General features: G+C 48.8%; 1 protein-coding gene across 1 annotated transcript in view; it reads left to right on the plus strand.

The window, feature by feature from the left end:
- LOC144824555 (Na(+)/citrate cotransporter-like) overlaps positions 1-27,992 on the plus strand; it is a 740,241-nt gene that overhangs the window by 465,298 nt on the left and 246,951 nt on the right. The window contains exon 7 of the mRNA XM_078683616.1: positions 16,964-17,101. Within this exon, the coding sequence (XP_078539742.1) occupies positions 16,964-17,101 (138 nt within the window). The remainder of the gene's footprint in view (positions 1-16,963; positions 17,102-27,992) is intronic.

The raw sequence follows: 27,992 nt of genomic DNA on the forward strand, positions 1-27,992 counted from the left end.
GGCGCTCGTCGTCGAGGAAGGACCGTTCGACGTCGCGGGCGGCGTACGACGTCGCGGAGGAAGAGGTCGACGTCGAGGGATCGGCGTTCGACGCCGAGGAAGAAGAGGTCGACGTCGCGGAGGCGGTGTTCAACGCCGGAGTCCCGGAAGCGTCCTTCGACGCCTGAAAAGCGACGCTCGACGTCGAGCAGAAAGAGGTCGGCGTCTGGGAGTCGTTCAGTCTCTCCAAAGCGGCGCAAGAGGGATTCTAGTCCCAGAAGTCACGCTGCTTCCAGTGGGGGACGCAAGAGGAAGCGATCACCAGCTGAAGGGGCGGGCTCTCAGCCCCCTTCGCCTAAGGGGTCACCGGGCTCGGTGTACTCTGCGGTGTACACTCCATCTCGGCCTCGGTCGACACCTCAGCCTATTCCTAAGGAGGTCCCTCCTCCTCCTCCTCTTCCTAAGGAGGATCCTCCGCCCCTGCCTCCACTTCCAGCGGACGACCCACCACCACCGGTCCCTCCGCATGGGCCCGCCCCGCAGCCGATAGTTCCTCCGCCGAGGTCCACTTCGCTGCCGTATTTGCCTGTACCTCCTAAGGGGACCCCAAAACCTGCACCCCAGGAGGCTCCAAGGAAGACCCCACCGCGGAAACCGGTGGGGCGGCCACGGACTGGCAGGTCTCGCTCTCGCTCTCGCTCTGGAAGGCGGGACAGATCGCGACACAGATCGTCCACGCGGTCGAGACGCCGCCATAGGAGGCGCGAATCTCGATCCCGCACAAGATCCTCTGGTTCCAGGGAGTATTCTCCTACCCTGTCGGGATCACCGGACACGAGGGTGTCCCCGATTGATGACCTGGTGGCGTTCCAGGATGTCCTCTTGAGAGGCGCTGCGAAGCTGGGCATACCCCTGACGGTGCCCACGCCTAAAACATCAGTGATATTTGAGACGTTGCACCAAAAACACCTGTCTCGCCCTCTCCTGCCTCTGGTTCCGGGCCTGGAGGAACCAGCTATGGACCTTTTCCTCACCCCCGCGGTGACGAAGGCGGCGCCATCGAGGTTGCTGAGGAAGTACCGGGCCCCGGATTCGGATCCGGCCTTTCTGAGAGCGGAACCCCCTCCGGACTCCGTAATTGTGACGGCGGCGCGCAAACAACATGCCGCCACACCGTCGTCAACGGTTCCCCCGGATAAGGAGTCCAGGTGGATGGATTCGGCAGGGAGAAAGGTCTGTGGAACAGCCGCTACCTCCATGAAGGCTGCGAGTGCCACGGCGCTGTTGGGCCGATACGACCGCGCCCTCTGGGACTCCCTCGAGCGTTTTGCGGAGCACTTGCCTCGCGAGCAGCGTGCGGACTTTCAGGAAGTGCTGAGTGAAGGGATGCTGGTGGCCAACCAGATCATCAGCGCTGCAGCGGACTCTTCCCTGTTGGCTGCTCATGGGTTTTGCCATGGAATCAACCAAAGACGTCACGCCTGGCTCCGTCTTACGTCCCTGAAACCGGACGCACAGCAGAGGGTGGCCAACCTGCCGTTCTCCGGCAAGACTCTCTTTGGGAAGCATGCGGACGATGAGATGGCTCGCATGAAGGCGGAGGCTGAGACGCTCACGGCTGTGGGCCTCGAGAAGCCTAAGGAGGCGAAGAAGGCGTACCGCCCTTTCCAACGGCGGTTCGGTGGGCAAGGCCGTGGACGTGGCCAGGCTTCGGGACAATCGCAACAACAACAACAGTTCCGTAAGCCGTTCCAGAAGCGCCAGAGGGGCAGGGGAGGCCAGCAGTCTGCTCCGGCGCCCAAGGGCCAAGCTGGGTCTAGGCCCTAGGTACTTACTTCCCCCAGATCCGTTACCCACTCCGGTAGGGGGAAGCATTCAATCTTTTCTGGCAGAGTGGAGAAAAATTACTCAGGACAAGTGGGTGCTGAATATTGTTTGCAATGGATACAGTCTTCGGTTCACCAGCACGCCTCCATCGATTCCTCCGGTCAGCTCGCGGTTTCAGCTGCTAGAGCTCCAGGTGGAGGCCGATACCCTGTTAAGGAAAAGGGCGATAGAAGACGTGCCTCTGTCCCAGAGAGGAAGAGGTCTGTACTCCCGGTTCTTCCTGGTTCGCAAGAAGGACAAGAACGAGTTCAGGCCCATTCTGGACTTGCGACAGGCAAACAAATGGATTCGCAGGGAAAAGTTTCGCATGCTGTCGTTGCATCAGATTTATCCTCAGTTGCAACAGGGAGACTGGCTCTGTGCTATAGACCTACAGGATGCTTACTTCCATGTGCCCATTGCACACAAACACAGGAAGTTCCTGCGGTTCCAAGTCGGCACCAATCATTATCAATACACAGTACTCCCATTCGGACTGAAGTCTGCGCCGAGAACGTTCTTGAAGTGCATGGCGGTGGTAGCAGCGCACCTGCGGAAGAACAAGGTGTTTGTCTACCCGTACCTGGACGATTGGTTGATCAAGGCATCCTCCTTCTCGAAAGCGCGAGCACACTTCCAGAAGACGTGCGTTCTCTTGATCAAGCTGGGGTTGCACATCAACATGGCCAAGTCTGTCCCGACTCCGGTCCAATGCATACGGTACTTGGGAGCCTCCATCAATACGCTGTCAGCAAGCGTGTCTCCTTCGGAAGAGCGACGATTATCTCTCCTTCGGAAGGTTCAGGCTCTTATGACGACTCCATCTACAACAGTGAGGACGGTGTCTTCTCTACTGGGATCGATGGCCTCTTGTATCTTCCTGACGCCGCACGCACGACTGCACATGAGACCGCTGCAGGAGTGCTTGGAAGACCAGTGGGATCAGAGGAAAGGATCCTGGGACGACAGGATACGACTGTCTCTGCATGCTCTTCAGTCTCTGAAGTGGTGGTGTTTGGCGGGGAATCTCCTCAGAGGGGTTCCTTTTCACAAGGACATTCCCACGCAGACTGTCGTGACGGATGCTTCTCTCCTGGGATGGGGAGCGCACTCCGGGACTCTACAGATTCAGGGAACGTGGTCACCGGTGGAGGCCACGTATCACATCAACTTCCTGGAACTCAGAGCTGTTCACTTGGCACTGAAGGCCTTTCTTCCGTCCTTCCAGACCAGCTCCCTGCTTGTGCAAACGGACAACACTACCACGATGTACTACCTCAACAAGCAGGGGGGCTCGAGATCTCGCACTCTGTCGCAGGAGGCGCAGGCGATCTGGCACTGGCTCCTGGCCAGAGGACTGACGATAACGGCTACCCATCTGCCAGGTGTGCAGAATGTTCAGGCAGACGCACTGAGCAGACTGATTCAGGAAAACCACGAATGGGTCATAAACGACGAAGTACTAGGAGACGTCTTCGCGAGGTGGGGAACCCCAGACATAGATCTGTTCGCCACCGCCAAAAACAACAAATGCCGAGACTTCGCCTCCAGGTACTACCAGCAGGGGACGCTGGGGAATGCGCTATGGATCAGCTGGTCGAACAGCTTTCTGTACGCTTTTCCACCCATTCCCCTGATTCCGGCGGTGCTCATCAAGCTGGCCCGGTCCAGGGCTCGGATGATACTCATTGCCCCGGAGTGGCCCAGGCAGTGGTGGTTCACGGACCTGCTTCACCGATCTCTCCTTCCTCACATTCGGTTGCCGTGCAGGCCGGACCTTCTCACGAAATTCGGGGGGCGGATGTTACACCCCAGCCTCTCGTCTTTGAGTTTGGCGGCATGGCTCCTGAGATAGTGCAATATGGCCATCTGAATCTGCCCGAAGATTGCATGGTCATACTGAAGGAGTCTAAGAGGCCTTCCACTAGGACTTCATATGCTTAGAAGTGGAAGAGGTTTTGTATCTGGTGCCAGTCTAAGAACCATGACCCTACAACCTGCAAGGAAGATGTCATCCTTCCTTACCTTTTACATTTGGTGCAGTCTGGCCTTAATGTTCATTCCATTAAGGTTCATCTTGCTGCATTGACTGCCTACAGGAAATGCCCTTCACAGACTTCTTTTTTCCAGATCCCTGTGATCAAAGACTTTCTGGAAGGGTTGAAGAAGGTGTTCCCTCCTGTCAGGCTTCCCTCGCCTTCATGGGAATTGAATGTGGTGCTGTCCAGATTGATGAAGGAGCCTTTTGAACCCATTCACAAGGCCTCGTTGCAGCACCTGTCCTGGAAGGCGGCGTTCCTCGTGGCCATTACATCGGCCCGCAGGGTGAGTGAAATTCAGGCGTTGTGTTGTACTGAACCTTATACTGTATTTCATGCTGCTAAGGTTGTGATGCGTACTCACCCTAAATTTCTTCCCAAGGTTATTTCTGATTTTCATGTCAACCAGACCATAACTTTGCCTACGTTTTTTCAGAATCCTTCCTCTCCGGCGGAACGATCTTTGCATTCCCTGGATGTGAGGAGGGTGTTGAAATTTTATCTGGATAAGACCAAAGATATTCGTAGGTCAGACCAGTTGTTTATCAATTATGGATCAGTCAGGACGGGTCTTGCTACCTCTAAGCAGTCCATTTCTAGGTGGATTGTGTCCTGCATACAATTGTGTTACCAAAAAGCTAATAAGACCTTAGGAGGTAAGCCTAAGGCTCATTCCACCAGGGGCAAAGCTGCCACGACAGCCTTGCTCCGTTATGTGCCGATTGCAGAAATCTGCAAGGCCGCCACTTGGAAGTCGGTTCATACCTTTGCTAAGCATTACTGCCTGGACTCTGATGCCAGGGCAGACGCTCAGGTTGGGCAGGCTTCGCTGCGGAATTTGTTCGCACAGTAGTGGCGTTCTGTTCTTTCTCCACCGCCGCTTTGGTGTGGGGATGGGCTTGCCATTCTATTCACTAGATTATGACTATACACAGAGATCCCCTACTACAGAAGGAGTAGTTTCTGTCCTGTAACTCCAGTTCTGTAGTAGGGGTATCTCTGTTATAGTCATAAGCGCCCGCCCTCCTCCCCGGTGGAGAATTGTTCATGTAAGTAATGCTACAGGTCTGGCGTTTTTACGCCTTCAAAAAGAACTGAAGTCAGTTGGACCTGCTATGCATTCTGGGATACTGGGAGAAGGTTCTAGAAGGTTTCCTTAAAGGCACAGTATCCTGTTTAAGCCACATAATGGCAGCCTATGGGGCTTGTCTGTCCATGCCTTCCTCTCTATCATTCCAGAGTGTTTTTAAGGGTAGAGGCAAGTTTCTCTTGGTAGAAACTGGGCTGGATTTCTTATGTGTGGTGTTATTTGAAATTTCTAGTTGAAGTACTGGACAGTGTAGCCTGTGTTATAGGCTGCATTATTTGTCTTTAAATTCTCTCTTAAGTGTCTTTGCAGTTTCTGCATGATTTTGACAACTTAAGAGATTATTTTTGATTGCCGGGGTCCACGCACATGGGCGGGACTATTCACTAGATTATGACTATAACAGAGATACCCCTACTACAGAACTGGAGTTACAGGACAGAAACTACTCCTTCTCAATAGACATTCGGGACTCGAGGCCGCCGAGACAACTCCAATTCCTCCTCCTTAGACCCTTCCTTAGCTTGCACATCTCGATGGAGGAGCCTAAACACATCCACAAATTCACCACTCCAGATTCGAGTTTTAGTTTTTTCAGACAGATGAGACCCCAAAGGCATTCCCACCCCAGAATAAGGCAATCGCTTGGGAAGGATACTATCCTCCGCAACAGGTTTTGTAGGAGTCGCCGAGGCCCCACTGACAGAAACTTCCCCTGCATGTAGCACATTCGAACCTGCCGGCCGCTCAAGCCGCGGTGCCAGAGCGACTCGCTCATCAATAACCCCATCACCCGTTCCAATTGATCTGGTACGCTTAGCCGGGAGACTCTCCCCTGATTTCCAAACAGACCACCAACCATCCTTACCTCGTGGCAACTGGGCCAACTTCTGATGAAAAGCGACACGGTCCCCTTGAGGTGGTCGACTCCCCGCTGCCTCACGTACCGCTGCGTGGTCCGCACATGACTCCTGCAAGATACGAGAAACAGGGAATTGCCCCACCCCACCCTGTTGAGCCCGTGCTGCAAAAAGCCCAACAGCCTTTTCTCGTAATTCCCCTTCTTCCAAATCATCCCCTTGGACATCCAATGGTAACACATCACCAGAAAATGAATCTTGTGCACTGCCACTTGGCAGAGCCCCATCTCCAATTCCCCCATCATAAAACTGCCAATCAATTTCAGTAGAGCGCCCTGTGCGCAAAGCTGCAGAAGAGAGATCCGCTCTAGATAACTCTCCCGTGACCCCACCACAGGAAACAGCCGTAGGGACAGTTCCCACACCCTTCGAACCAGCCAACAGCCGCCCAGCTGGAGCTGCAACATGAAAACTGTAGCCGCTCAAGCCAGACTGAGAGGAACCAGTGAGAATGCCCACCCCCAGCGGAGCCAAGGGGAACACCCACAGCAGACCCAGAACCAGGCGCAAACCCTGGGCCACCACCCAACCCGCCCACCAAACCACCTTGCAGAACACCGGGCACCCCACGAGAGGCTGGGAAAAGCACCTGGCTGGAAGCCGGGTGCACCCCCCCCCGAGGTCGAAACCCAACCCACCAATGCCCTGGGGCTGCGGTACATCAGAAGGGGGCCCAGCAGAAACAGGAACATGAGCCCTGTGGGCCGGGGAGGGAGGGGTGGAGGACACGTCTCCTGTGAGAAACACCTCATTGGCCGAGGGGGCCCCCAACAACTGAAACCCAGACAACGCAGAAGAGGGAGCTTCAATATCTGGACAGCCCTGTACCAGAACACTGGAAAAAGGAGGGGGGGCTTGTCCCAACACAGGGGTGGCTGGTGACAAAAGGTAACACTGCCCATTGACCAGTAAATAGGGCGAAACACCATCAGGCAATGCACTAAAAGGAGGGGGGGGCCCTGCAGAGAGGGAGCAAAGGGGGCCTGGGGGAGGCCCTGTGAATCGAGGCTCCTCCCCCCTTGGCCCTGGCACACACCGGAGGCTTCTTCGCCTTCACAGGAGGGGGCCCGCCCAACCGCTGAACCGGCCGACCCACAGAACACCCCCGCCTCCCAACGGGCGCCCCACGCAAGCCAGCAGCCCCAGTGGGAGCCAAACATACCTGCTGCTGGGCGCCCGGTACAACCAGCGGGGGCGCCGAGGCCGCGGGAACCGGAGCCGGCACCTGCAACACCGCCGGCATTGCCGCATCGCCGTCTTCCTCCTCCTCCGGGCCTGGTGACAGGCAAGCAGTCACCGCCCTCGACACACCCTCGGCGGCCTTGCGAGGGGGGCGAACCAACCCCACCCACGCCTCCGACGGCACACCGGGACGCAGAAGGTCCTCGCGTCCCGCAGCGCACAAGGTCTGCACAGCCCTACGGACCTCCGCCGCCTCCTCCATAACCCCGCAGCACAGGACAGAGAATCAGGCAAAACGAACCTCCCTTCCTTGCCTCCCGCTACGCACTTCCTTAACGCCTGCCTCCAGTCCCTTTATTACCTCACCTCCAATCAGCACACCTGCGCTTTCCAGTTCGTGTCTCGCGCGAACGCACCCAGGGAGAGACCGGCTCGCGCCCGGCTCTCCCTGGGTCCCCCCTGCGCCCGCTGGGGCCCAACAGTTTGCCCTCCCTGCTGCCACCGCAGCAAACATGAAAAATAAAACAGTAATACAATGGTTTTATAACTATTTTATTTATGAGTGCAGCTGGTCACCCCAAGCTAAGCTTCTCCACTGAAGCTGTCTTCGATAGCTGGGTAGAGAGCAGGCACAGCCTTCAGTGCCTTTAGAAGCGCCTAGTCAGCCCGCTCCAGCCAATTCTGGTGCTGCTCTCATTCTGGGTAGCTGCAGATACTAGCATCTGATTTGGTTAGGGGAGTTGTCTCAGAGACGCCATGCTCCTGAACTACAGGACCAACCGTAGAGGACTGGATTTGGTAAGTAAGTTTTCTTTTTCTTTTAATTTATTGTATGTTTGATTTATTTTTTGACAATACCAGGCAGTGTGAGAAACTCATGCTGCCTTCAGCCTCAGCTCAGGGAGCTCTTAATCATGGTCCATTATAAACACTGTTTATAACTGACCACGAATGAAAGCTTTGGGGTTGCATCCAAGAACATTCTGGATTGCCCGCCTGATCGTCGCACTATCGTTAAATGTGGCCAGCTACCGCTGCGTCTAGGATCACATTTTACAAAAGCACCTGAGACTGGGATGAAGCATCCTTCAAGTTTTCTTGTCTTCTGTACTGTGTGTTTCTGACCCCTGGAATGATTGCATGTGATGTTTGTGGAATTTCAGATATAAGCCTGTAAACTCATAGGAAATCCCATGTATTGGACACTACATGTATGTGCATTTTAGCTTGGTTGTGATCTATGAAGGTCGATTCACCAAAATGCCAGGAGTAGCGGAAGTACCATCACACACCCATTGACCATATTTACATCACAGGAATTGACATCATAAGACCTTCTGCCCTGAATGTCAGCAGGAAGTGTTGTTATATGATCATAGTTGCATAATAATTGTTTTTGCTGAAATTTTATATTAATTGCCTAAGTAATATACCACAACACAGACAAATGTCGATTTTAGATAATAATTATGTTAGGGTGCTAAATTGACCCTTTAATGCAGTGGGGCTTACTATTTTCTCTGAATTGTAGCGAATGAGTGAAACGAGTGAGCCAGACCTCTTCTAGGAGAGATTCAGGGGATATAGTGAGGGGGAGTTCTTGAAGTGATTACACGCAGACAGGTAAGTGTAAGAGCACTAGGTTTAATGACCGTTCATCTCCACAGGTTCCAGGGAATGTCACAGCTGACCCTGGATTTCAAACAGCAACATTCCATAGCTCAAGAGATGACATCACAGCTTGGACATTCAGGTTAACTGATTACTACAGTTCTCCCCCAAGAAACATTGGAACAAAATGGCTCAAATAGTGTACACAAAATTCTCACTCTGACTCAATCATACTCACTTACTGACACTTAATCTCACTCACCGCATGCCACTGACTTTACTTTCTTTCCATCACAATATCACCACACCATTTTCTTTTCCATCTAAATGTTAGCACTCAGCACATTAATTACAAAAAAACGTTATTAGTGTATTTGTCACATATCACTTCGTGGTGGCTAGGAGTGATGCTCTGAGATTTTCATTACATCTATTGCAGCCATGAGAAACCCGATGACCAAGTAAGGGCAAAACACTTGTCGGCTGTTGAATGTTTCAAATCGAATCCTGTAACATCTTGAACAAATGATGAAAACTCAAAAACCATGTATAAAAGCAAAACAAATCCTTAACCCCGACGCCCCTGGGTTCAGCGGAGGGGCTGGGGATCGGGAGGAACCGACTGGACCGCAATTCTGCCGGCACTAACGGTGGTGGCTGCCTCGCTCTCCCTCTAACTGAGCGGGCCGCGGACCGCGATCTCTGGTACGTCGGCAATCCGCACTGCGTGCGGCGACGTGCGGCAGCGGGCGGCGAGCTCGCCCCCCCGGAGCGCATACATCTCCCGCTGGTGGCGATCGCGGCCCCGGCGGCCAGGAGACATCGGATGCCCCAGATCTCCGCTGCCTGAGACGGTGAGCCTGCCTGAGGGGTCGGAGGGACTCCTGCTGCGCCAAGGAACCACAGCCAGAGCGGGGCGCAGGGAAGGTTACGGAGGCGCTGTAGGGTGTGGGGACCGCACTCGACATGGCAACAGTGCACAGGCGGCACCCTGAGAGCCCCTCTCTCCCGTGATTGCGCCCAAACTGCTGACTAATTGATTTGGGACTCCACTGCACCTGGGGACCAGGCGGCTGGGTGGGTGACAGCGCCTGCAACGACCTGCAAGTTTGTCCAATTTGCCACCTGCTGACACTGGCTGCTCCCCCTAGGACCTTGTGATCCACGTGCAAGGGGAGAGGCAGCTTCAACGCTGTGGGGACAACACGTATTCCAGGCTGAACAGGCTAGCTTCCTACGCACGCCATTAGGAAGGTGAAAGGGTGTAAAAACAGTGACCTGACCTCAGATACCACTTTCTAGAGACTCGGAGCGCGCCACAGCAGTCAGTGTTGCGTATACGGTGTGCCACGGTCGACACAGGTTGCTACCAGACATGGGGAAGGGAGACAGGACCCAGAGCAAGCTCCCCTTCTCACAGAGACGCGTGACGGCGCCAAGTCCCCAGGCCCTGCGAGTGGAGGAAGCGCACAAAGGGGAGCAGCAGGAAGAAGACGCGGACATTAAAATGATGCTCCGCTCCATGGAGCAGAACATTCAAACGAACATAGCGGCGCTAGGTTCCAAGATGGACGCCATGTCCTATAGAATGGACCGCATGGCGGAGCGCCTAGACAAGCACGCGGAACGACACGATGTGGCCGAGCGGCGAATCACAGAGGTGGAGGAGGCCCAAACAGACCTGGACACGGCCAGACGGAGGGCGGAAACACTCATCAAAACACTACAGGACAAAACAGAGGATTTGGAAGCGAGGTCAAGACGCTGCAACCTCCGCATCACTGGCCTGCCGGAGACTACCCAGACGGGGAACATGGAATTATTCACAGAACGATTGCTCACCACGCTCCTGGGGGACGGAGTATTCTCGGCAATGTTTGTTGTAGAACGCGCGCACCGCACACTGGGTCCGAAGCCCAATCCGGGCCTCCCCCCACGCCCAGTCATCGCAAAACTGTTGTACTACAGGGACAGAGACACGGCACTCCGGCTGGCACGAGCCAAAGGGAACCTACAATTTGAGGGGTCGGCGATCTCCATTTTCCCGGACTTTACAGCGAGGGTACAGGAAGCACGCAAGCATTTTGCCCCACATAAGAAACGCCTGAGGGATATGGGCCTAGACTATGCAATGCTGTACCCGGCCAAATTGCGTGTGAACAGACAAGGTCACTCCCATATTTTCACCGATCCTGCAGAGCTGCAGAAAGCTCTGAAAACGTGGGCCAGAGAGAAGACGGACATACAAGCTGCGCAACAGAAGGAAGCGGACTCCAACCACCTCGACGAACAGGAGTGATAAGGGTGTAAGATTTCTGGTGCACAGTGTGCTATTGAGGGAGACGCTGTTATCCTGGAGTTTGGAAGGTCGCTATTCTGGATGTGAGAACTACTGAGACGAACAGTCAGATAAGTGGGGCAGGGAACTGGAAACAGGGAATGACTACTGGTAGTACTGAACACGGTTTCCATAGACCATGTGTGCCCCGGATACGATAGCGGCTGGTGGGGTGGAGGGGGCGAATATAGAGCTGTGAGGGCGGAAAGATCGGTCGTGGGGGCGGAGGGGGGGGGGAGGAAATAACCGTACTGAGATGTGGGTTTGTGCATTGATATGTTGCTGGTGGTGCAGGGCGGAGGCGGGGGGGCTGGGCTCCAGAATCGACAACTGAGCTCTTGGGAAGTGCTGGCCGGCTACCTTCGCCTCCACGCGCTATGCACACGGGGCTGTTGAAATTGTTGTTGGGGTGGGATGGGTGGGATGGGAAACTGCAAGACCGAATTGGGGTGGGTCTGCTGTGGGTGGCGGGGGGAGTGTTGGAGTATGTTGTTGGGTACGAGTTGTTGTTTCATTTGACTGCCGAGGTGCAGACTACTGTGGGCTGGGCCGGTTCGGATATACATGAGATTGCCGCTGCCATGCCACGTCCACTACTTAATCTTACCCCTCCGGGGCGTCTGACACTCTTGCTTGGTTGCCTCCTTAATCACACTGTACGACATGGCTGGAACTGATGTTGATCCTCCCCAGATGGGCGCGGCACGGACTTGCCTGCGGGCTCTGACGTGGAATGTCAGGGGCCTCAATGACTTTAGGAAGCTGCGCAAAGTCCTTAGTTACTTGCGTAGGCATAACATAGATCTCGCATTCCTACAGGAGACACATTTACCACTTAAAAGCAAAATGTTGGTACACAAAGGTATAGCGGGATGCAGTGTAGCAGCGGGCTACACCACTCACTCGAGAGGGGTAATCACATGGGTCAGCCCACGCTCCAAGCTAACATTGACCTCACTGGAGACAGATCCTGAGGGGCGTTACGCCATCTGTAGATGCAGGGGCAGGGGTCTTGACTTGTTACTAGTTAATGTGTATGGACCTAACTATGATTCTCCTGCTTTTTACGTAGAGTTGGCCCAGAAGTGCAAATCATATGATTACTCGACTATACTGTGGGGTGGGGATTTCAATCTGGTTCTTGACCCAACCCTGGATAGGTCTGCGGGACCCCCCCGAACCCCATCGGCAGCTGCATGGCACTCCAGTCGGAACTGGTTCACTTGGAGCTGATGGATGTGTGGCGCAGTCGACATCACTACAGAGGGGGGTACACCCACTACTCTGCTTATCACGCACTCCACACCAGAATTGATTACTGGCTGGCATCACAAAAGATATCCAATAGCTTGAGGGACTGTCAGATATTACCACGCACACTATCAGACCACTCTCCTCTTCTCCTGATCCTGGAGACGCCGGTGCATGGGATCCCCCCCTTTACGTGGCGCTTCCCCCCGTATTCTCTGCTGGACGAGGTATTCAGAGGGGAAATTGCAAACGAAATTGACAACTTCTTTGAGACCAACATGGGCTCTGTGGAGAGCTTCCAAACGCTATGGGAGGCCTTTAAGGTCTATATCCACGGGATAGCCATGGCCAAGCACTCCAGTGTGCTGAAATCCATTAGACAGAGGCTGAAATATCTTGAGAACCAGCTGTCAGAACTAGAAGAGAAACTGCGGGGCGACCCTGAGGGAGACACCTTGGACCAAATTAAACGGTTACTGTCAGAGTTTAACACAGAGGCGGACAGGGAGGTACAACACATGGGTAAATACGCCACGGCCCGTACCTATGGCGAGGGTGAAAGACCAGGCTCCCTCCTGGCCAAGATGATCCGGCACGAGAGACGTCCACTAATAGTGGGTGAGCTGGTTTCGAGCACGGGGGAGACGCTCACGGACGAGGAGCAGATTGTGGGTGAATTTAGGCGGTACTATTCCACACTCTATGAATCTCGGTCTACTGGAATGGAGGGGGCAATCGACGACTACTTAAGTTATATTAAAATGCCGCAGCTGACCGACTCGCAAAGAGAATTCCTCATGATGCCCATCCAAAAGGAGGAAATATCGGAGGCACTGGATAGCATGCGGGTCGGTAGCGCTCCGGGCGCTGATGGGCTGACGGTAGGTTTCTACAAGGCCTTTAAAGAACAGTTGATCCCCTTCCTCTCAGCACTATTCGACGACATTTGCTTAGAAGGCTGCATGCCCCCAACCATGCGAGAGGCACTCATCATAACGATCCTTAAGCCAGGGAAGATAGCTACTGAGTGCGGCTCATACAGGCCCCTCTCACTGATAAATGTCGATGCTAAACTTTATGCCAAAGTCCTTGCGACTCGACTCGCACTGCTCGCCCCGGAACTGGTTGCCCCAGAACAGGCCGGTTTTATACCCTCCAGAAACCTCACGTACAACATACGCACAGTCCTGGGGACGATGCAGCACGTGAAGCCGGAGAATAAGGCGCTGGCAGTGTTTCTCGATATGGAGAAGGCGTTTGACTCTGTAGAGTGGCCTTTTATGTCCAGAGTGCTCAGAAAGCTGGGGCTGGGCGAGCCCTTCCTACAAATGATAGGCGCCTTGTACTATAAACCATCAGCCAGGCTACGAATCGGTGACAGAGTCACGGAAGCGTTCGGAATAGGCAGAGGTACTAGACAGGGCTGCCCCCTCTCCCCATTATTATACGCCCTAGTAGCGGAGCCATTAGCGTGCGCACTTCGTGAATACCACAGTCATGAGGGCATTAATTTCCCCACTTACAAGATCAGTATCTCCACGTATGCCGACGATACACTTTTGTACGTTAGGGACCCGGAGCTCAACCTCTCTTCAGTTCTCAGGGAGGTGGTGCAGTTTGGAGCCTTGTCTGGTCTAAAGGTGAACTGGACCAAATCGGTGGCATTCCCACTGACTCCGGTGACAAGTAAATTCGCCATGGATTATCCGTTACAGTGGTCAGAAGACCCGGTTAGGTACCTGGGCATACAGCTTCATCCAGATCCGGACGTGCTGGTGAGGGAAAACTATGGTACAGCTTACACGAAGTTAACGGAGGATGTGGACAGGTGGTGTAAGTTGCCGCTGTCCCTGTCGGGTCGCATCGCACTGATGAAAATGATAGTCCTCCCGAGGTTCTTGTTTCTTTTTAACAATCTCCCGGTGATCCTATCTAAGGCCTTCTTCAAAACGATGACCCAAACTCTCACTCGATTGGCTTGGGGAGGTAAGCAGCCTAGGGTGCAGTGGCAAGTACTAACTCTCCCGTGTGAACAGGGAGGTCTGGGAGCCCCGGATATGGAGAGGTACTACAGGATCGCCCAAGCGGCTCACCTGCATACATGGATTCACGGGGACCGCAACATTCCACACGTGATCCTTGAGACACTATTCATGAGGCCCCTCCCCCCACCGGCCACTGTATTTGAACCAGCCACGAGACGGGTGGGTACACTGGATTCGATCACAACAACGAACCACGCATGGCACTCCTTGGCCAAGAGCCATGACTGTACGCTACTGTACTCCCCACTTGTCCCGATAGAATGGGCCGTGTGGCTATCACCGCTACGGGAGAAGGGGGTCACGCGTGCTCTTAACCAACTAGGTATACTCAAGCTGGGAGACTTGTTCAAGGACGGGAAGGTGGTCACCTGGCACCAGGTCGCTCCCTCCCGGACCCCGGTGTCACTGCTGCACCGATTCCATCTGCACAGGGTCCGCGTGGCGCTCCAGGAATTGCTGGGATTAGCCATGGAGGAGCCCCCCGAACTGCCAGAGCTGACGTATGTCATAAAAACGTCAGCGCCCAGCAAATTGATATCACGGTTATACAAGATCGGGCAGTGTCACCGGGAACAGGCAATGTCGAAGGCCCGACTGGCGTGGCAGAGGGATTTGCAGACAGAGATTAGCGACTCAATGTGGAAATACTGCTGCCAACATACGAAAAGGGTATCGCTTAACGCCAGGCACAGACTTATTCAGTTTAAATTTCTTCAACGAGTGTACTACACTCCAGAACGCTTGCACAGATACGGGCTTCGTCAGACGTCCAAATGTGAACGCTGCCATGCCCCAATGGCAGACTTCCTACACCTGGCGTGGTCCTGCCCGGGCATTAACAACTTCTGGAAGGATGTCTTCTTGGAATTGGGTAGAATTCTTGAGATTGAGCTCCCAGTGGACCCTGCGCTGGCACTGCTGGGACACACCAGGGTCCTTCCTCCGGCGACACGTCGCCTGGCGGGCATGGGACTACTTTTGGCTAGACGGACAGTTGCTCAGTGTTGGATGAGAGGCGCGTTGCCAACCAGACGCAGGTGGGACCGAGATATGCTGTATAGTTGCACCCAATCACAGCTGTATAGTGAACTCCTAACCCCGATCAGTAGACCCAAAAATTTCTGGGACCTGTACCTGACCTACAACACCAATAAAAACACCGAGGCTACAGATCAGGAGGAGGCAGAGGAGTGTCGGGAGAGGGAGGAGGGCCTCGAGGATTAGACGCACAATGTTGAAAGGCAGAGGGGGACACATGGGTGGGACGCCGAGGATTCTGGGACCCTGGGTGGGCACAGGACATTTAGTTTACACACGCGAGATGCACACAGGGCGGGAGGACAGGCCGCAGCGGGGACCTGGGTGAGGGAGGGGAGGCAGATGGAGTGTAGATGTGGGCGGGAAGCCACATATTATTGAGAAGTTCGAGACACAATAGCGGAGGACACGCAGGCAGTCAAGGGAAGGGGGTGGGGGGTTGTTGGGAATGTTCTGTTAAAGGTGATAGACCTAGATCACGTTGGCATACACGCGCACTTCATGTTCTAAACCGCATTGCATTGGTGCCGCCACATACACAATCCCCCAGCAATGTGGGGAGGGGGGTCGGGATGGCGGCTAGCGCTCAATAATTGCAAGATGTTCTATTGGTAAAATAGACCACCGGTCCCTTGAGTTGACGAAGGTATGATTCGTATGCGTTGGTTTCGATCACTGTATTGAAGTTGCCCTTGTTTGCTGCCGGCCTCAGGGTTGTAGGCGGGAAGCTGTGTGTGCTAATTGATGACAAATAAAAGTTTATAACCAAAAAAAAAAAGAAAAAAAAAAGCAAAACAAATAATCATCACTTGAAACCTTGAAGCATTCTTTAATTGCTAATATTTCCCTCGTGATAGCATCCTCCCACCAAAAGAGAAATGACAATAACACCCAGGAAGAGAATCTTTGAACCTACCTTCTTAAACAGTACTCTACACACATAAATTGCAGCTGTAGATATATTTAAAAAACTTTTTTCACTAACATCAGCTGCAGCAGTCTTGTTCCAATTCCTGGTGTTTCAATATTTTACATTAACAGTGAATAATTAGGCCTTATTGGCTATTAGTATGAATACTATTTGGCAGGAAACCTTGAGAACAGAGCCCCGATGCCGATAAGGATGAGTTGCTCCCTTCTTTTTGGGGCTGATTTTCTCTGAGGCCAAGGTTCGTAAAGGCTGTGCCAGTGGCTGCAGGGGCAGGTCAAGGGCCAGCGGGGACCCCTAAATGAAGTCCATGTTGCGATCCTTTGGAAACAGTGAAAGAGAAAGCACTGTCAGATTACAGGGAAGTGGATGTTTAACAGAGGTGCACTACTGAGAAGTAACCACCCACAACACAAGGAGATAAGCCAACTAGTGTGTGCATGGTGATTGCATGGTGTGATGTGGATGTAATAGTGAAGCATTATTTTGCATATGATGCAAATACATGACATGCTGATAGTCTAAGCACTACAAGGTGCATTCGAGAATGGGGAATGATGCAATGCAGATGGTGGCTAATATATTTAGTTCTGCAAGGAAGCATGTGCTCATGCGTTTGGTTTTCAGGTGATTCTTGAAAAAGTTCTCATTTGTCCTTTTCTCTTTTACTGTTGCCCAGGCTAAGGTTATCCAGATCCATCCTTTGTACATTATGGTGCCGGGCACCCTGTCAGCATCCCTGTCATTCATGCTGCCAGTAGCAACGCCTGCTAATGCAATCGTCTTCAGCAATGGATATCTTAAAGTCACTGATATGGTGAGTATCTGAGCGTCCTCCTATCTACACAGAGCTATACATATGCACATGTGCAATAAAACCGCAAACTTAAAGCATGCAGACTCTGATGTCAGTCATTAATTCACTTTCGACTAACACTATTAAAACCACTTTTTTAAATCCATGGCATAAGAAGATGTAACAACGCAATGAATTGGATTTTTAACAATGGTTCCCCTTGAACTGGCAAATTCTTCAAAGCAGTGCAGGACCTCCTTAAAGTCTAGAGATGACTGCTATTTGATAAGTTTTACTTTCCGTAATACAGACATTAGGCACTTTATACTCTGACTTTTTAGTAATTGAGTTTTAACAATTGCTATGCATCCAACCCAATTGTAGTGCATTTTACACTGCTTTTCCTTTGTTATTTTTGGGGGATATTACATATATGTTTGTGTTGGATAGCCCTATCATGATTTATTGTTTTTTTTTAAATATAGGGTTTTCTTTGGTTTTTCCATAATAGATTTTAAACATTTAAAGTGTTAAAAAGCTAAACAAAGTTGATCGCAGACTGTGATTTCTAATCTTAGGTATTATGTGTTAGTCACGTTAGGGGGAATCGCAAGGGCACTCTTCTGCTCTTTGTATAACATGCCTTTTAAATGTTTTACATTGTTATTGTTTTAATTACCACTCTGGAAGAAGCATAGGTTCATGGGCATAGGGACCTACCAGCAGAATTCACCCATGAAAATGTGTAGATAAAGGCAGGTATTACATTAATTTGAAATGTTGCCAGTGCATGCCGTAAGAGCCAACCATGGGCCCTGTTTCTTGAGATTCATTTTAGATGGCAGTCTTCGATTCCTCAAAACCCTGAGACGTTGCCAGAAACTCTGAAGGGTGGCAACGTACCCCATCATTCTTGGAAATTCCAATTCTTAACTGAAATTAACAATATTTGGAACCCATATTGACATTAGCTTCCAATGGATGAAAGGAGCACCATCGTGATTATCACAAAAAGCACTGCTTGAGGTTTTTCTAAAGGAGTTTTGATTAAAAAAGAAAATCAAACTCAGAAAAGATATACAAATATTAAGCAGTAGAATTCAGATACAATATGCTTGCTAATATCCCACATACAAACATAAAGGCTTACCTATACCTGACAAGAAGGTACGAATATCTGTCATAAAAATATAGAACCTTGCTATTGTAAAGCACAAAGATATACAAGTTTGATAAGATCTAGAAACAACAAAACATATAAAAGTGTCCTGCAATATGAAACAAGCATATACAAGTTTACCCATTTCCTATATTTAGTTTTGCTAATATTTTAGTTTTGCCAATTGCTAATATTTATCATGAAAATATAAATGCTTATACATATCCTATGTAATTATATCAATTGTCTTGAATCTGATATAAAATCTTGGTAATGTGCAATAGATAGATAATAAGAATGCTAATCCTACATAAGTAAAGCAATACCTTGCTAATACCTGACAGAATGCTATGAAAGCTTGCTACTAACCAACATAATGATATAAAACCTTACTAATATCTGACATGAGTAAATAAAAGCATGATAGTATTCCACAATAACATAAACAATGCAAGCGAATATCTGGTAAAAATATAAGAATTTGCTAATGCATGACATGAAGATATAAAAACGTGCCTCTGTCTGGCTACACGTGCAAAATCTTGCTAGTTTCTGACATGAAGATATAAACATGCAAATATCCTAGTTAAACATGCAAATGTCCACTGATGCTTATATGATATAATATCAAGATATGTGAAATCAAAACTCAAAACTATAGTCTAAAAATATTGAGAACCCAAATATTGACATCCTGTCCGTAAAACACTAAAACATAAATATCAACAACAAAACCATAGACCTACAAATCTTGAAAGAAACAAAATATTGAAAACAAAACCAAAGAAATTTAAAATATCATCAGCAAAATCAATAAATAAAATAACCTAATCATGGAGAAAAAAATCTTACAAACAAAAAATCACTTAAATTAATTATAACATTTAAATTGTTATATATGCTAATTTGAAACATATTAACTTTCATTTTTAAAGTGAATCAGACCCAGACTCCCTAAAACATATCGAATTCATGACCACTTTCGGGCTATCCCTAATCACGAAAGGTCCGACAAACAGTGCAGGACATACACTTGATGGAATTTTTTCCAACAATAAGGCTACTACTACTCCTTTCTCTCCCCATTACCTGGTCCGACCACTGGGCAGTCAACTGGCAGATTTAGTCCGAGAACTGCAAGTTGCACAGAAACACAATCCCAAAACCCGTAAGCAGACCCTGGCACAAAATTCGGGAGGCAGAACTGAGAGATGCCCTTTCCCTTCGGCCGTGGGAATTTGCCGAGAACCTGGAACAAAGAGTGGAAAACTTTTCTATCTGGCTAAATTTATCCTTGGACATAGTAGCTCCACTGAGCCATAAAATGGTAGCCAAAAAAGTATCCCAATGATGGCACAACAAAAATATTTGGAGATCAAGACAGGACTGTCGAAGGCAAGAACAAAGATGGAGGAAAAGTATGACTGAGAAGAGAAAATCACATACAAAAACAAATTAGCAGAACATAAAAGAAACATTGCATCAGCAAAAACCTCCTACTACTCCGTAAAGATCAAAGCAGCCTGCGACACAAATAAAACCCTTTTCCAAGTCATACCTACTAGTCCAAACCACGCAGTAATAAATCAAAATTATTGCAACAAATTAGCATCTTTCTTCCAGAAAAATGTTGCAAACATCTTCTCTAGCCTCTCAGCTTAAAGAGTAACAGGTGAAACCGGGGACCATGCCCCCAGTAACGTTAGCTGCTTCTCCATTATTAAGGCTCTCTCAGAGGAGCAACCGGCAAAACTCATTCCACTTATTAAATCTGGGGCACTTCAGGACCCCTGTCAGAAAAAAACGAAGCACTGAGTCGGCTTTGGTAACAGCCACTGAGGAGAGTTGAGAAGTGCTGGACAGGGGAGGAACCGCGGCCCTCATCCTGTTGGATCTTTCAGCGGCTTTTGATACGGTTAGCCACGATATCTTAGTTGACCATATGTGCAGTCTAGGGATCGAGGATGCAGCACTAGATCTCCTCAAATCTTTCCTGGCAAACAGACAGCTTATGGTGCCAATGGGCAATTAGACATCTAAACTTTTCTCCTCACCCTGCGGAGTCCCTCAGGGATCAGCTCTGAGCCCAACACTTTTTAACCTTTATGTGGCTCCACTTGCGACAATACGCTAATGACACCCAAATTGTGGTGTCTTTGGCAAAGCCTGAAAACAACTCAGGTATGGCACTCAAAAACTGTATGACCAACGTAAGTAAGTGGATGGATTACAGCTACCCCCCAACTAAATGCCACCAAAACTGAGGTCATCCTCTTTGGTAACAACCACTTACTCTGGGAGCCAGAATGGTGGCCACCCGAACTGGACTCACTCCCTGAACCAGTAAAGATAGTCAAAAACCTTGGAGTGTTGATAGATAAAAACTGAAGTTCAGAGATCAAGTTAACAAAATCACATCAGTGTCCTTCCTTTCGCTAAGGTTCATAAAAAAGATTGAAAGATTTCTACCCCCTGAACTCCTGAGAACAGCTGTCAGCGCATTGGTTCTTACAAAGATAGAATAATGTAATAGCCTCTATCTCACCCTTGCAGCGGGCCTTGAAAAGAAGCTCCAGACCGTGCAAAACGCTGCTGCTCGTTTCCTTCTGAAAATTCCCAAATATGAATCGCCAAGAGGAGCCATCAGAAAACTGCACTGGCTGCCGGTTAAAAAATGCTACAAGTTTAAGGCTCTGTGCCTGGTCTATAAGGCGTTGCATGGACTGGGGCCGGATCATTTTAGAGAGAGACTCAAATGGTACAACCCAGCCAGGACACTGCGCTCTGGCTCCGCAATAAATTTGATTGTTCCCTCCTTTAGGAGAACCAACTGGGGTGGAAAGAGCTTCTTCAGGGCCACAGCAGTGCTCTGGAATTGTCTCCCAAGGGCACTGAAAGTTGCGCCCTCTCTATTCACTTTCAGAAAGGCCCTAAAGACCTGGCTGTTACCTCAAGAGACTTAAAGGCTTCCGGTCCAAGCTAAACCTGATGAGGTCATTTAATACAGCAACTTTTTCAGCTCCTATAGCGCCAAGATGCCTAAAGGCATTAGTTGCACTTCACAAATTATATAAATAAATAAATAAATGACATCACTGATGACATCATCTACAGAATCTCTGGTGCACTCACTCACACCCCAATATAACCTTTCATACGCCCACTCTAACTTCCATACTGCCATTCTCAAAACCATTGACACACCCATACCAGTACTTGTCTTTCTCCATATGTTAAAAAATATATGTATATATTTATCCATGTCAAAATATGTACATATTTATTTATTTATGCATATTTATTTATTTATATCCATGCATTACCTAAATATTGATGATTTTTAGAATATCCCAACACTTGAAAATATTTTGAGTATTGTTAACTACACGTGAAGATACAAACAGCAGATGGTGCTTTTTGCAAACTCAAACTCATAGTGTATCCTTTATGTTGATTATGATGTGACACTTGGGGGTGTGCACAATTCATTTAAAAATGTATGGCGTACTGCGTTCCATGTGTGATCAAGGCACTTAATGCTCGAAACGCGTCGGAGGAGGAGTGAGGAAGAATAAAGAATAAACTTGCCATTCTATCACGGTGTCCCTTACTCTCTTTTTGCCAAGAGGAGGTTCTGAGAGTGCTGTGAGTTGTGAAAACAAATATATTTATCAAGGCCTCTGTGAAGGCCGAAACGTCATGCTGAGGTGTGCCGTCTCCCCGACGAAATAAAATACACTGCTCACCTGCACTTGGGTCTCCTCTCTTCTTCTGCGCTGCGGTATCCAGGATTGGGCTCCAGGCGAGAGTGGCAGGGACTGTTTCATATATATATATATATATATATATATATATATATATATATATATATATATATATATATATATATATATATATATATATATATTACCTACTGGCGGTCGCCAGTAGGTATATATAGTTAGGATTTTTTCTCTATGGGATTTTTGAAAATTATGTCTAATAACTTTGGCGTTTGTGGACGGAATTGGCTGAAATTTTCAGGAAAATGGCACATTTTGTTTCTGAGCAGCCCCTGAAAATTGGGGGGGGTTTCGTCCAGGGGGGGTCGAGAAAAAAGGGGGGTCCCAAAACGTGTTTTTAACATTGAGTTTTCCATAGGGCGGTTGGCCTCACTTTTAGCCCGAACGGCTGAATGGATTTGCACGAAACTTGGCAAAATTGTAGGGACTGGTAGCCCGATGTGCCTTTTGTAGGTCTCAATATATGTGCTCCAGTGGATTTTGAGAAATTAACGTTTAAAAAAAGATATATATCTGTAACAGCGGACCGGGCAGCGTCCCAGGACGCGTACTTTTCGCGCAACGGAGCTTTGTGAAGCGAAGCTGATTGGTTCTCCGGCGTCTGTCAACATTCCAAACAGTCCGTAGCGGCCGCCATCTTGTCTCTCGGTAGGATCGAGAGACAAGAGGAGGCGAAAGCGAAGGGGCAAATGACCATAAGGGGGAATAGTAGATCCTCGCTGACCCCCTAGGTTTGATGTGGAGGTTTTAAAAGGGCCCCGCGGGGCAAAAAAAAATAATAATAATAATAATCGAACGGCTGAATGGATTTGCACGAAACTTGGTAAAATATTAGGGACTGGTAGCCCGATGTGCCTTTGCTAGGTCTCAATATATGTGCTCCAGTGGATTTTGAGAAATTAACGTTCAAAAAAAGATATATATCTGTAACAGCGCTCCGCTTCGCGTACTTTTCGCGTTACGGAGCTTTGCGAAGCTGATTGGTTCTCCGGCGTCTGTCAACATTCCAAACAGTCCGTAGCGGCCGCCATCTTGTCTCTCGGTAGGATTGAGAGACAAGAGGAGGCCAAAGCGAAGGGGGAAATGACCATAAGGGGGCATAGTAGATCCTTCCTGACCTCTTAGGTTTGATGTACCATTTTGCCAAGTTTGGTGTAATTCCGTTCAGCCATTCAGGCTGTAGACGTATGTAAATGTCCTATGGAAAATTGCATGGGGAAAACACATTTGAAAGTGTTGAAATTTAGAACCAATTAAAATGTTACTTTGGTTTTGTATTTGTGTGTGATGAAAGTTAATTGGTTATGTATATATGTCAAATGAGAGGAAACCACAGCCATTTTGTGATACTACTGTCTGAGGTACATTTGTGAGGAATTTTTGGTGGTGAATTTCTGGTGTTTGATTTACACAGTACTAACACTTCTGCTACTTTTAAAAAGGTGAGTTGTTAATTTGTAATGGGAACTATGTTGTACACTTGAAGATAATTTGAAAAATGTTTTCTGTTATTTATTTGCAGTCCTTCTGTTATACTAAATACTTGATAAAGTTAGTTTTATATTATGTATTACTAAAAACGATAAATGAAAGTGATTATTTTTTTCTGCAATTTACAGCAAGCAATTTCAAAATAAAATGGCTCACAATGAAGAGACCGTGGCAATTTCTTTTGAATTGTCCAACACATTGATTGAAATTGAGAGCACCAATAATGAAATATTGTCACAAGGAGGACATGACTTGTATGATTCCATTAGATTGATTGAAATGGACAGCACCAAGAATGAAATATTGTCACAAGGAGATGACTTGAATGATTCCACTACATTGATTGAAATTGAGAGCACCAATAATGAAATATTGTCACAAGGAGGAGATGGCTTGTATGATTCCATTAGATTGATTGAAATGGACAGCACCAATAATGAAATATTGTCACAAGGAGGAGATGACTTGAATGATTCCACTACATTGATTGAAATTGAGAGCACCAATAATGAAATATTGTCACGAGGAGATGACTTGAATGATTCCACTACATTGATTGAAATTGACAGCACCAATAATGAAATATTGTCACAAGGAGGAGATGACTTGAATGATTTTTTTGATCAATCTCTTGATGGCGAATTTATCGAGTGTTTGGAGACCATAGAGTTACAAGAATCATCATTGGAGACTTTTAATGAGGACATTGCTGATGAGGACATGTTACTAGTTCTTTCAAATTTAGAAAATTCTGAAGAATAAATTTATATTTAGAAATCAAAAATTGTTTGAGACATTATTCATTTTTATTTTTAATTTATGAGGTTGTAGCGAAGTGATTGTAGTATAAAATGAGACTTATAGTATAGAGTGCAACATTTTTATGTTACATGGTAAGTTTACTCATATTTACTTCCCTTCTGCCACTATATTATCTCCAATGTGTATTTGACATGTCTTCTTCATCTCCGGCCTCCTTTCTCTCACTGTGTGTCTCCGATGCATCTTATCGCTGGTATTTTGTGTAATTACAGAAGAGAGTAAAATAAAATAGTTCGGAACGTGAAAAGGGGGCAAAGTAGAGTACTCCTCACCCCCTAGGCCTTTTTAGGCGGTCCCAAAAGGATCAGTTTCTGCTTTCCTGAGAGATTATGGTATGAGTTCCATATACCACAATAACTTGCATTACAACATGCAAGATATCTATCTCCTATTACCAACTTTTGGAGATATTCGCGCTAAGCGCGAATATCTCCAAAAAGTAACACCTGCCCTGAGCAGTTCTTAGCCATGTTATCCAATGCGAGGTGGATAACATGGCTAAGAGCATTAGCTCGGTAATGCATGAATATCGCTGAGTTTTTAGCGATATTCATGCATTGCGGCCGTTTATTATCGCATTTGTGATAAACCTTGATAATAGCAAGGTTTATCTTCGATAATTTCTGACGATGCTTAGCGGTAAAAAATTCGTTGGTAAGCATCGTTAGCGATAAATATCGCTTAACTTTGGTAATATGCCCCAACGTCTGTTAACGTTCGATTCGAAGGAAATGAGGAAGTGTTGAAAAACATTGTCTGCGCCATCTTGCCTTTTTTGAAATGCCACACTTTTGTCGTGCACGGCAGCCATTTTAGATGTCTTGACCAGACCCACTCTCTGCACGCTGTCGATTCGTAGCATGGCTCCTCACCCTCGCAAGCATCTTCCCCAGGCACTGGTCACCCCCGCTCTCTGTCTTATGCATGGGCAATAAACCTCCCCCCATCTGCGCTGCTCTTCCCTGAGAATCACACTGTGCCCGCCCGACACCTCCCTTTCGCCCTATTCACTACCGCACCCTCTGACACTCCTCTTCCTCTGTGTCCGATTGTCCAGGCTATCAGCTAGCCCTGCAGATGTAGTTTATGGCCCCAGCTGTAAAGAATCACCCCTCTTCAAAGGAGTTATAGTAGATCAAGGCCCACACCCGATGAGATCCGTCACACCACACGTGTTCCTACTATCTGAAAACTATCCTGTATTGTGATTGGGGAGGGGACCGAGCCTGAAGCGGAAGATTCCAGGAATGACTCTTTGTACATCAAAGTTTTTACAATTATGTGTCACATAAAAAATATATAGCACTCCAACAAAGTAGTAGGAATATAAAACTTTAATAACATATAAATATATACAACAAAACAAAAACAGTAAAAACATTTAAACAACGAAGAGACCGTGGCAATTTCTTTTGAATTATCCAATAGATTTATTGAAATTGACAGCACCAATAATGAAATATTCTTGTCAGTAGCGGTCTGTTGTGCGAATAGTTCCAAGGCAGCAGAACGCGCTGAAATCTAGATGGCACGAAAGTGATGTCTAGCAAGTTGCCGCCCAGCAAATAACGGCGTGGGGCGCCGCGGGGGTGAGTGAGTCCAGTAGGCACCACAGCTATTCTTACCGGCATTGCAGAATTACTGCTGGGGACAATGCCTGTGCTGTAGCAGGGTCACAGCAGAAACAAAAAGGATTCTGTTGAAGATGTTGTTGGTTTTCAATTTGAAAACAGTTCTGGTGTCAACTGCTATGCTAATGTAGTGGTTAATGTTTTGTTTTCTCTAGAAAATGTAAAAGAGGGGGAGGCAGTCCAAAGTTCCGTTAAAAGGGCAAAGGAAAGGATCGGTGGTTTGAACTATCAGTCAAAAAGGGGAGGGGGTGCAACAATTTTTCCTACCGGGTCACCCTGTGCTTTCACCGGAAGTGAGGTCTGCAGGATTCTAGTAATTCAAAGTGAGGCTGGCGCCGACGTCCCACGGATACAGTTTCGTCACTCCACGGGTGATCATGGCAGTCATTCCCCATCGGGGGTCGGAGACTCCCGCGGCTCCTCTAGAATCTTCAAGGTCGTGGAGGACTACGGTGGTGGAGTCAACCAGTGACCGGGCCATTTCTTTATGCTGGGCCCGCTCTTGCCAGGTCGACCGCCATTTTGAGAGTTCGGTAGCTACTGGCGATCGCGGGGTCAAATGAGCGGACGGGCTCCACCCTGCCGGGCGAGACGTTGCAGCATGGCCACAGTGGAAGAACTCTTTTCCGGGCGCCTGGAGCGCTGAGGGTGCAGCTGGGAAGCCTCCACTGGGGAGGCGGGAGAGGCCTGTTCGCACCGTCTCTCCCTCCCAGTGCACCCCACGGCGTCTCGCTTGAGATTTGTTATGGCCGGACCAGGCGATGAGGACGAGGGGGGGGGGTCGGAGGCATGTGCAAGACATCCCCCCCCAGGGTTGTTGCAGCAATTATACAAGAAAGAAGAAGTGTCCCGTCCGTCTTCGGGCCGGGCTTCCGGTAGATGTCGGCCGGACGCCCCTGGCTCTGGCCCCATGAACGGGTTTCTTGGTTTATCGGCTGCAGCCGGATTCCGTCGGCCTCGGCCCCCCGACCGTTGGTGGCCGGACCGGAAGAGCATGTGGCGGGACTACCTGCAACTCTCAAGGGCCACCGCGGCCGGACTGGGAGAGAGAGGGGAGGGTCGAGGAGACATTCCCCCCCCTGCAACTGTTCAGCGTTGTAAAGGCAATCCCCTGGCCGGGTCCCGTTGGTCTCGGCCTCTCCTCCGGCTACACCCTACGTTAGGATCTCCTGGCCGAGGCGTGGCAGCAGGACCTGCCTTATATGGGCTGCTCCCGGCTGGGCGTAGCCGGAACCCTGCCCCACCTTGGAAGTTTCCAGAGTGGGGGCGGATGTTCTACTGACTTGCATTTTCCCTAGTCTATCGATTTTTTTGGCGTGGCAGGCGGTGGGACAGCGAGGGGTGATTTGGTTTCTCTTACTGTTTTTCTGGTCTCTCACCACTGGCATATTTTAACGTTTTCTTGTTTCTAGGACATTAATAGGTTTTATCATTACGTTATGTTATCGTTTCTTTGTTCGTTGTTTAATAAAAGTTCATGTTCATCAGTGGCCTACTGATTTTCGTTTTCCTATTCTTTTCTTTCCAGGTTGTTTCATGCTAAAGTTTCTGTTAACAGGATACAGTGATCACTTCGTTATTATTGCATATGTCCTTTTCACTAGGGGTGCTCTCTGGTCGGGCCAGATGACGTATGTCTAGTAAATGGTCCGGGTGAAACAGGTGCATCAATCAGTGGGGAGTAGATAGGCATGACAGATTACAACGGGGGAGAAAGGTCCGCATTACGTACCCTTTCACTACTTGCAAAGATTTTCCTACGTTTATTTGCAAACAGGGAATACCTCCAAAAAGAACTAATTCCCAAACAGTCAATGTTCGGACAATCAATCAATCAATGAGGAATGAAATAGGTACGACGTGTTAAAGGCTTGCGTTACCTACCCTTCACTATCTGCAAAGGGAGAGAGAATATTCCTATTCTTCCTCGTTTGCAGGCAGAGAAGATCCTTAAGAGAACCAACTTCGAACAATTCAATGCTCGATTCAAACAATCAACAAGGGGTACTGTGAACACAAATGAACGC

The sequence above is a fragment of the Lissotriton helveticus genome, chromosome 3_1 (genome assembly GCF_964261635.1).
Source record: "Lissotriton helveticus chromosome 3_1, aLisHel1.1, whole genome shotgun sequence".
In the NCBI taxonomy this organism is placed as follows: Eukaryota; Metazoa; Chordata; class Amphibia; order Caudata; family Salamandridae; genus Lissotriton; species Lissotriton helveticus.